The sequence below is a fragment of the Diadema antillarum genome, unplaced genomic scaffold (genome assembly GCF_040938485.1).
Source record: "Diadema antillarum isolate AM-2024a unplaced genomic scaffold, OU_Dant_1.0 scf00000186, whole genome shotgun sequence".
NCBI lineage: Eukaryota > Metazoa > Echinodermata > Echinoidea > Diadematoida > Diadematidae > Diadema > Diadema antillarum.
In genome coordinates, this window is record NW_027271075.1 from 362,479 (window position 1) to 372,926 (window position 10,448).

The 10,448-nt window shown below is 39.2% G+C and overlaps 1 protein-coding gene across 1 annotated transcript in view; it reads left to right on the forward strand.

Moving 5' to 3' along the window:
- LOC139723316 (E3 ubiquitin-protein ligase HECW2-like) overlaps positions 1–9,912 on the forward strand; it is a 76,937-nt gene extending 67,025 nt beyond the window's left edge. The window contains exon 4 of the mRNA XM_071634577.1: positions 9,624–9,912. Coding sequence (XP_071490678.1) covers positions 9,624–9,832 — 209 coding nt within the window. The 3' untranslated portion in view covers positions 9,833–9,912. The remainder of the gene's footprint in view (positions 1–9,623) is intronic.
- Positions 9,913–10,448: the final 536 nt, after the last annotated feature.

Below are 10,448 nucleotides of genomic sequence, written 5' to 3' on the forward strand. Positions count from 1 at the left end.
CAACACGTGTCCAGTTTGCTCGTCTGCGTCGACCCCCCTCGTCGCGCCGTTTTGTGCACGATCATCTGGCAAATCGCCGCCGTGGACGCACGGCCTTCGATATTAGCCTGCCGCCAATGTGTGTAACGCTCCACGGGCCCTTCTGCGACTCTAATCTTCCATATTGCCTCATTACTTCCGCAAATTGTCTCGTCGCCCCGGAACAATCAAGTCGAAGCCTCTCCCCATCTTCTTGTGTACGTGATCACTGCCAAGATACTACATGAGACCGTGACTGTTCGGGTTATCTGACCCTCACCCCAACCCCACCCTTCCCATACATGGTTACAGTTGCGATAGTCTGTGTGACTGCAAAAAATCTGTCTATGACATTGGTGTACCTAATACTAAAGGATATTCTTGACGAAATTTTGGACCAGAAGTGAGCTTGCCTTAAGAGGATATTTCAAGGAGGAATTCTTACGTGCTCGTGTTCATGCCCAACAACTGTCTCAACTCGCCATCATGTTACGTAAGCAATATCAATGTAAGTATCAAATCTGTTGTGCTTTGCAGCAATTTTCTTCTTGAACTGTTCTCAGTCTCTCAGCTGAAAACCATACTCAGAAATCACCGCTACAAGTTCATTGGCAGTAACCACAAATATGATATCGTGAATAACAAAGACAAGCCAGTGACCATTTCTACAGTATTAAACTTGGACTTGACAGTTTATATATTTGTCATTTAAAACCTATAGTCGTGGGCATTTGTGTTTAGAGTTCACACAATTATTGGTCAGTAGAATTCACTTTCCTGCCATTATATTATGTCCATGATTTAAAAGTATAACATAAAGCATTGTCAATCTTTCAAGCTATGCACACTTTGATGATGTCAGTTATGATATTGTTGCTTGTAATTGACTTTTGCCATAGATACTGTGACATGATAGTAAAAGAAAATTTTTTTTTTTTAGATAGCTTTAGAATTTGATATACGAAGCACATTGTTCTCCTCCGTCTAGTTTCAAATGCTCCTTGGCGAGGAATGAATGGAAAATTTTCCGCTTCGGTCAGAGCAGCTGTTGGAGTGATTCACAAACTGACCAGTTAAGCCGTTCACAATGATGAATATGCACCCGATGTATAGAATCCTGATTTCCAAAGGGTTTCATCTGAATCATCGGAAGAATGTACTCAGTCGAACCCATTTTTTCCAACCTTTCCCCGAAATATTTCATTTAATAACCGGCAATGAATTTTGGCATGGTGTTTTGCGGACGAACGCACAGATAGACGTGCAAAAACAATTGTGTTGAGGCTGATGGAAACCAAAATGTCCTTGGCATAGGTGAAACTGCATATATCGCTGCTTGCCACTCATAGATACCCCAGTTTTTGTTATTTTTCTCTCGTTCTCCCCGCCTGTCATGTATCATTAGTGGGCAAATGCTAAAAACCACAGCGAATCTAGGTAAATTTTCCCCTTCATGGCAGGATTTAAACACAGGAAAGGAAAACAAAAGAGGGAAACAGATGCTAAAGACTGACATGGACAAACACATGTTCAGACTCAAAAGACAAAACCAAATTGATTTAAAATGCTCACTTGCTTTATTTCTACCAAGCTGGAAAGCGTTCACTCCTGCTATAAAAAACTTTAACTGAATCAAACACACGAACAATTGCAATGCATCTGCCATGTACACAGTCAATATTGCTGGGGTCAGAGGAGTGGTCGTTAGTACCGGTCATTAGTGTACTAATGCCCGATGAAAAGTGAAGGTTGGCCTGCGAGCAAAATAAAAGACTGGACCAGTGACAACTCTCAGCCAATCATTCAATTACGATCCATATCATCGTTTTATAATGTGATAAATGTTATCATCTGTAGCAACCTAATAGGGGCAATGTTCGTTCCTCGGCTGTCTCATTACCTTCACAGTTCCAGATTCCATCGGTCTATCACAAAGTCAACTGTGCGTAATGTACTTAGTGCTATCTATGAATGACGTTATTGAATGATATAATCGACGTTCGCAGTGACACGTGACGTGAAAATATACAAATTGATATTAATGATAATAATTATGATGACAAGGTACATTTCTGTAGCACAGCTACTATTGATATACACTACAGCACTGCTATAGGAAAATCCTGTCTGCTTTTTCTTCTCTTTTTTTGCCAATATGCATATGTGTACCAATTTTGCAACCAATCATACATAGCCAACATTCTCTAAAATTCCTAAAATATGACTGTGGTACGTTGTGCCCTAGAAATCCACTTTTTTGTTGATGTTGCATCGCCAGAATTTGGGTTATCTCCACAAGACTGATAATGTCAGTGGTTAAAGATAGACAGATAAATAGATAGATACAGTTGTAGATAGATAGATAGATAGATAGATAGATAGATAGATAAATAAATAAATAAATAAATAAATAAATAAATAAATAAATAAATAAATAAATAAATAAATAAATAAATAAATAAATAAATAAATAAATAAATAAATAAATAAATGAATAAATAAATAAATAGGTAGATAGATAGATAGATGGATAGATGGATAGATATATGTTTTATGTACAATTTTTGGTAAATAGAGATACACTTGTCAATACATTTTTATGCAAATTTCTGTGTGCCTGGGAGAACAAGGATTGTATTTGATTGCTGGCTAGGCTTCAGTAAAGCTCCTTGGTAGGAAAATAAAGTCAGCTTGAAATTGATTTGTGCTGAAATTCTGACAAAGGGCAGGTGAAATATTCAATTTCTAATTTCAAGAGTAAAAAAAAATTCCTATCATGCAGCCAACTAACCACCTTGATTTTAATAACAGTGTCTACCAACTGCAAAGTGTGATTGGTCATAAGACAAGTACATCCTACCTACACTTGTATAAATGTGTGAAACAAAAAGAGAAATATATATATCATACAGAATTGTATAAATCTTTCTTACTAATCACAAGTGATATGGCCTGTCTGTTTATTCATTTATTTACTTGTCGGTAACTTTTCCAGCAGAGTTGGCCTATTCAATTGTACAAAACTGCTTTCCAAAGAGCCTTGTACTTTTACAGTGATTTTTCATCATGAAAATTCATGGAAGGTATATGAAAAAGATGGTCACAGTAGTTAATAACTAACAAAACATATGTCAAAATTTTTAGTGTTCTTAATGCGAAAGGGGGGGGGGGAACTCCCACAACTGAACTGATCTCGGAAAGTATCAGCCCTCACTTGCCAAAACATTGTGTGTACATCTCTCACCAATAATCACTCTGGTATACCACAGGATGTATAACCCCTATGGTTTGCATATCAAAATATGAATAATCCATTATCAACAAAACTTGCAGAAATTTTCCATGAGAAAGTGGACAGTGTGAATCCCAAGGTTTACCTGGAAGTTTATAGCTGGGTTGAGCATTCAGAGAAAATTATACAATATAGTTTCAAGAATACTTTTTGTTCTATACTGCGATGGATTAGTTGTGTGATCTTGAAACATACCCATGCATTTCTTCAACGTTTCATACCAAAGGGGACTTTTGTGTGTGGAGGGAATTCAAAAGTTCAAAAATTATCCTTTGCCCTTGCTAGTAATGTGCTGACATTAAGTGACAAGCTTTTCAAGGAAAACATGTGTCTTCTTTTAGATTCAAGCACACACTTAAGGGCTTTTTACACTTGTAAATTTTTGCTGAGCCCCGGACCAACGGTGGGTCTAAGGGGGGGGGGGGGGAGGGCCTTAGCCCCACCGTTGGTACGGGACTATCCTTAGCCCACTTTCTGTTTACACTCGTTTTTGCCAAAGTGGGCTAGCCCCACCGATAGTACGGTACTATCTGGCCCTGCAAAATAGCAGGGGTTAGCACCGCAATTGCGGTGCCAAGCAAGTGAGTGTAAACAGAACGAAAAAATAATCCTGGGCTAAGCGACGGAGACGAAGTGCGACCCTCACTGACCAATCAGAAACGAGGTAATCAAGTGCTGCCGGTGCGTGCGTGTACGTGTACAGTACACAGCGTAATTATGAATATTCATGTGGTTTGGAAAGTCCGGGGCTAAGAAATACGAGTGTAAAAAGGTCAGTTTTCTCCTAAGCCCCGGACAAGAGATAGTACGGGACTAATTGGCGAGTGTAAAAAGCTGAAAAAATTGGTACGGGACTAACGATAGTCCTGGGTCAGAGAAAGTCCGGGGTTAAGAAACACAAGTGTAAAAAGCCCTTTTGAACAGAATATCAAGAGTCATTCTTTTAACCCATTCTTGCTTTGAGTGGTAATTGACACAGAAAAATCCCATAGCATTATACACACTGTCCGAAGTACCTAACAGAGAAGCGTTAATACACCTCTTTTAGGACCACCGATTCCAAGTGCCATTGAAGTTGGCTAGGAACAGGTGGTAGAGGGTCGCAACAGGGGTAAGTGCACTGATTGCTTGGCTCCACAGTTTGAATGCAAGTGGAGAGGGCTGTAGGTTAAACACACCATTATTGCGTCATTTCTCGTGTTCTGTCGTGGCAGCTTCGCGAAAAGGAAGCGACGATCAGAGGTGGTGAATTGACAGGAAGCTCTTCACAAAAGCAATTATATGTTCCATCCTCCTTGATTCTTTTCTCTTTTTCTCTGTCTCCCCTTCCTTACCTAACCCTTCTTTCACAGTGCAGTGTTTGTGTGTGTGTGTGTGTGTGTGTGTGTGTGTGTGTGTGTGTGTGTGTGTGTGTGTGTGTGTTTGTTCAGATTTGACAGGTAAGTGGCGGGGGAATTTCCTTCACAAGTATTAAGACTAGAGGAAGATGAAAATGACTGATGCCTTTTCAAGTGCATCCTGTGTTGTAGTAAGTTCAGTACAGAGTATAGGTCCTATTGGTTACTCTGCAGTTTGATGCTAAATGCTCATTGCATTCTAATGCTTATTTCTGTAAAGTTTACAATAGTACGCAGTGGTTGGTGGTAGATTCCGTGAGTGGCAGAACAAACTGAAGGTTTGTCAATGAAATACTGTGTGTATATGTTTGTTGTATGTATACTTTATTTTGGTGCTGCAACTACTACAGTTATGACAACTAAGATTACTGTAAAACAAGGAATGTTGGCGTGCATTTTCATTTCGCGAATTTCGCGAGAGCCAAGATTCGCGAAATGAAAATGCACATGAAAGTTCTTGTCCACATTATACGCATTGAATGTTAGAGGCTCCAATTCGCAAAAATTTCATGCCGCGGAAATACCGCATTTTAGAGTAATGTACTGTGAAAACTCCTGCATTTACAATATGACAATGACATGAAAAAAGTGTTACAAATGTGTATCCGTGATGAGGTTATCATTGGTACCTTTTGCATTCTTCCAATGATGAGTAAAACAATGCTGTAGTCACTTATGGGCAAATTCAAAATTACAGTATGACCGATTGCAGTTTTTTGTCTTACAGGAACTTCACAAAACTCCCCAAGGTATACAGATGTGTACATTTTGAAATGAAATTTGAATGCTTGTTTGTTTGGGACAATTTTTTTTTTTTTTTTTTTGCTTCACCAGATCTGTACATACACAGCCATGTACAGTGATGTGAAAAACATTATCCTACCTTTAGAAATACAAAAAAACCTGTCCTTTTCAGTCACAGAATGATACTGTCTGCCTATTTTGTTATCATTATGTCAGAGACTCCAACCCCAAGCACCTTCTGATCTGGAGATTCTCCCGCTCGAAACCCCTAGCAAACGGGAGACTCCAAGTTGATGTGTGCGAAGCGCGAAGTTCCTAGGGTTCTAGATGTTCTCTGGTGCTATCTAAGGCTTATTTTTTCAACATGATAGCAATATAAGTAAGAAATCCTTTCCATCGGGAGACACAGAGCCAGGGCGGGAGAAATCAAATCTCAAGCGGGAGAACGGGAGATTTTGCAAAAATGGGCTTTCGGCGGGAGATCTCCCGTCGAAAACGGGAGAGTTGGAGTCTCTGTTATGTGTTTCTTCTGTTATTGATTTATGTGCTTATATTCATCAACTTATTTATATATTTCTATTCACTTGTTTATTCTACATGTAATAATATCATAAAGCTGTCTTAATTTCACAAATTTGTGCAAACCGTGTGCTGTAACATTTAGCAAAGTTACTCTTTATTATCAAAGTATATTTTGGCATGTCAGCTGATTTAGATGTAGAGTTACGTATAAAAAGCGCATTGTGGGCAAGTGAACAGGTAATAGTAGTAGTTTGGCTTATAAATACATCAATATATAATGCCCTGTTTTTCATGTGTACAAATAGAAAATGTACATTGGAATGGAAGCTGATATGTGTGTATGTGTGTGTTCGTGCGAGGGTGGGTGGAGGTAGGTACTAGAGGTGACGGGGCATCTTTGCCGGAAACGTCCATGCGGCCACGCATCATATCGGCTCAGAATGAAGTCAATTGTTTACGTTAATCATCCGCCAAACAACTCGCTTCCACTCTTTCCTCCTACGTCAGCGATGGCGCCCTTTATGACACGCTTCCTGCCTGTTCCGATCATCTGCCAAGAAATTCCCTGTGTAGAGATGTCGTGTGTTGTCGTCCCCAGCTTTGCAGTCACTATGTTTAATACAAGCGAGGCTTGGTGTGATAGTATAGAATGAAGTCAATGAAAAGTTCAAGTTTAGTTTTCAACAACCGTGCCTCAAAATATTCTGAAGTTTTACTCCCAATTTCTCCGTAGGAAGAGAGTATTTGATACAAATGTAAAGATTTTGCAAAATTCGTGGTTATTCATGTTATTGATTTAAAAAGCATAAGACTATGTGTCTGATGATAGCCCATGATATTTTGTTAACTCAGACATCAGTAATTCATTATTTTGATATTTTCATTCACAAGTTTGACATACAATATCCCATATCATTATGTTAAACCACAACCTTTTTTTTCTCTCCAAGATCACCCCACTAGTTGTGGACAAGCATTTCAGGACACACAATTTAATTTCTCATTTGGAATTTAGCCAATATTTGATCAAAATGACGGACGTGGAAAGAAAGTAAAGAAAGATGACAAAGAACAAAGTTGAAGAGATGGAGTTCACTTGGGCAGATAGAGAAGAATGAATAATGAATAAGGAAAAGAGAGATTCTTTTTTTTTTCAAAATTTGGCATAAAGTGTTTGCTTTACAGTTGATTTCATGATTGGTTTGTGAAGGGCTGTACAAATATATTGAGGTAAGGTGAAGACATTCCTTTCCAGTATACAGCAAATACTGCTGTACCTACATTGTATATGGCTCAATACCATTGACCTTAGAACTGTGTAACGAATACATAATTTTGGAAGATACGTTTTTGTTTTCACTCAACAACAGGGCATAAGTGATATGATTTATGGCCCGATCACGTCGAGCAAATATCGTTAAATCATCATTAGATGAGAAACTGAAGTGCCATCGAAAACGTTTCCTGCTTGGCTTTTTCAGTGTGCGAGATGTCATGGTGTATATATGAAGAGTTTGTTCGCAAAAACCGATAAGTCCTTTTTTGAAGATTTTGAAGTACGGTCTCTGTCATAAAGTACAAAATAATACATTTTAAATGATATATTGGTCAGTACATATAAAGGTACATTTTTGAAGTTATGGTCAAAAGAAGCACAAATTTTCTTATTATTCTCTTTATTTTTCTTGACCTTTAATCGTAAATATCTCCATTTGGCAAATATGGACTTATCGGTTTTTGCGAACAAACTCTTCATATCATCCCTTGATTCTAAAGCTGTGTTTACACCATGTTCCCGGCGGTCACGGCAGGACCATGCAGCCCCATTTGCCTGAAACGCAGTGCGCCGTGGGTAGTGAGATGAGACATTCTCCATTCTCCTGTTAAGAAGAAGAAGAATGATAATGATTATATGACTGCAAATTTTGACTCTCTGAAGGCAGTTGCAATATAATTGCAACAGTCATGATCATTTCCAAATGATTTCTGTCACAATCAACTTCCTTTTTGAATAATGAGCTTTCTCAATAACAGGCAGGAGTCCCCATTTGCGTGACAAGGAAAAAGGGACAAATAAACAAAGGGGGGGGGGACAGTGGTTGGGTGTCTTTAATGAATGAAAATAGGCTCAGTGATATGTGACTTCATGACTCATTCATAAACATATCTCAGATCATATCCTTTGATTCATGGTCATTTTGTGATATAATGTTCAGTGTTGTACATTGAGGGTGTCACCCATTTTCGTTGACCTAGAGCTCATGGGAACGTAGCATTAGAGGCACTTGATAAAAAGGGGCAACATAATGGAAAATAAACCAACTTTGATATAACTTTAATTTGTCAGATTGGAGAGCATAAAGTAATATAAAAGCATTTAATGATATGATAATTTGGGATGGCAAGTCCATTAATCTGCTAAGATGAAAGTAAAAATATCTAGCGTATATATAATTTGGCAGAAGCTCTGCCAAGTTTTTCTCAATTTTGCCTCAAGCTTGTTTGGAAACAGACTCTGGGCATCAAAGTTGCACAGGTCACGTGAGGTTTGGTAAAATCAGCTTTATAGTCGATGGCAGTTTTGGCTTTTTTCCTTCGTAATGTATGGTATAGATGCAGCAGTGTGTCAGACTGTGCTGAGACTCGAATGAAGTTCCCTTCCCTGGCCTAGCTCTGATACTCCCTCCTAGACCATGCCTGCCATGTCAGACCATCTAATGCAATGTGCTATCATAGCTTTGCTGGGCCTGTAATCCATCGCACACTGGGACACGATCGGATTTGATTGAATGTGATGAAACAGCTAGCCTGGCATGAGAGTATATTTACAAAACGTGACAAAGCAGGACAAGATGCATACTGTAGCAACTGCAAAGGATCTGTGACAAGATGCACACTAAATGCAGCTGAAGGTTTTTAATCGGCACCATGACTGCCAAAGAAAACTTTTTGGACAGTTTAAATTTCTGGTCCCGACATATTCGGCAATGACAACCTGTCACATTCCCCACCCCCATGTAGCATAGCATAGGCTAAACAAATTTAAGGATGTCATACTTCCAACATATGACAGTGACTACTTTGATATCATTTATGTTGGGCATCCAATAATACATCCCAAATGAAAACTTATGTACTTTGACACAATGATAACGTGAAAAGACACATTACTACTGATTATCGTTGAGGAACATTTAGGAACAAAAACAGTTATGAAGATAATTACATTGTGGGATTCACATTGTGATTGGTTAATTTTGTTATATTCATTTTCCTCCAAATGTACCTGCCAGGGCGTAAAATAGGCAGTTGTAGAAACTGGTAGTCATTATTAAGGGCTTCAGTATTCACCTGCCAGAACAAGAGAAATGTGGTTTTTTTTTGTAGTTATTTTCCCCTTTCCCCTTATATTTTGCATTTGTTCATTTGATTGGATTTCTGCTGATGCCAGCCTTCGAGATGGAGTGTGATATGCTTTGGCATGCTTTATAATTTCTATTACTTTTGCGATGTTGTCTTCAACTTTTTCACTTGTCTGCCAAAGTGTAAGCATATCAGCCCTATTGCTCAATTCACATACATCATCGTTCCCAAATTTGATTCTTATTGCTTCTTTTTTTTGTGTGTGTGTCTTCTCTCCTGCCCTTCAGCTTTAACCAAAGTCTGCTTCAAGTACTACCATGGGGCCTCGGGGGAACTCCGAGCCTGCACCTCCACCATCAACATCAAGAACTTGGACGTCTGGGACCCAGAGTCCGATGAGGACGACATCGAAGATTTCGACCCTTTCATCAAGCTGACACTATCAGGTAAAGACATCGCTCTTCCTGTTTCTCTTCGTTTGCTTGGTACGATATGATGTGCGTCCAGGTGATGCCATTCCATTCCCCATGGCTACTCCAGGGCCCCGTTTCATAAAACTTGTTATCAGTGACAAGTTGTCATAGTTGTTATAAGCTACTGAAATCCTTGCATCTCATTGGCTAAGAGCAAATTTGTCACAGAAATGTGGCAGTTGTCACTGATTTCAAGTTTTATGAAACAGGACCCTGGCCGCTTGGGACAAACTGCGAGGGGGGGGGGGGGGGAGATAGTGGTTGATGTCGATCATCCCATTTCTCCAAAAGGGCTGGAAAGAGACCACTTTACTGTATTCATGTCCTGCTCTTCAGGTTACGTTTCACAGAGCAGTGGGATCTTTCATGTAACTGGTTGAGGATGAGTTGATTTTGCCATTACCTGCATTATTTCCCATAGACACCTGCCAGAGTATACTCGGGACTAGTCTTCACCAGGTAAAATGGAAGTGTTGCAGGGCAGATCACAGAAGGAACCTTATTATTGACCATCATATCTTAGGAACTGTCATGTGCAATGAGAAGTGTAGGGCATTATAAACCATGGCAAATGGGATTCTCGCTGGACTTAATTTTGTACAATACTAGTCCTCAAACCCCGTACCAGGTACTAAGGAT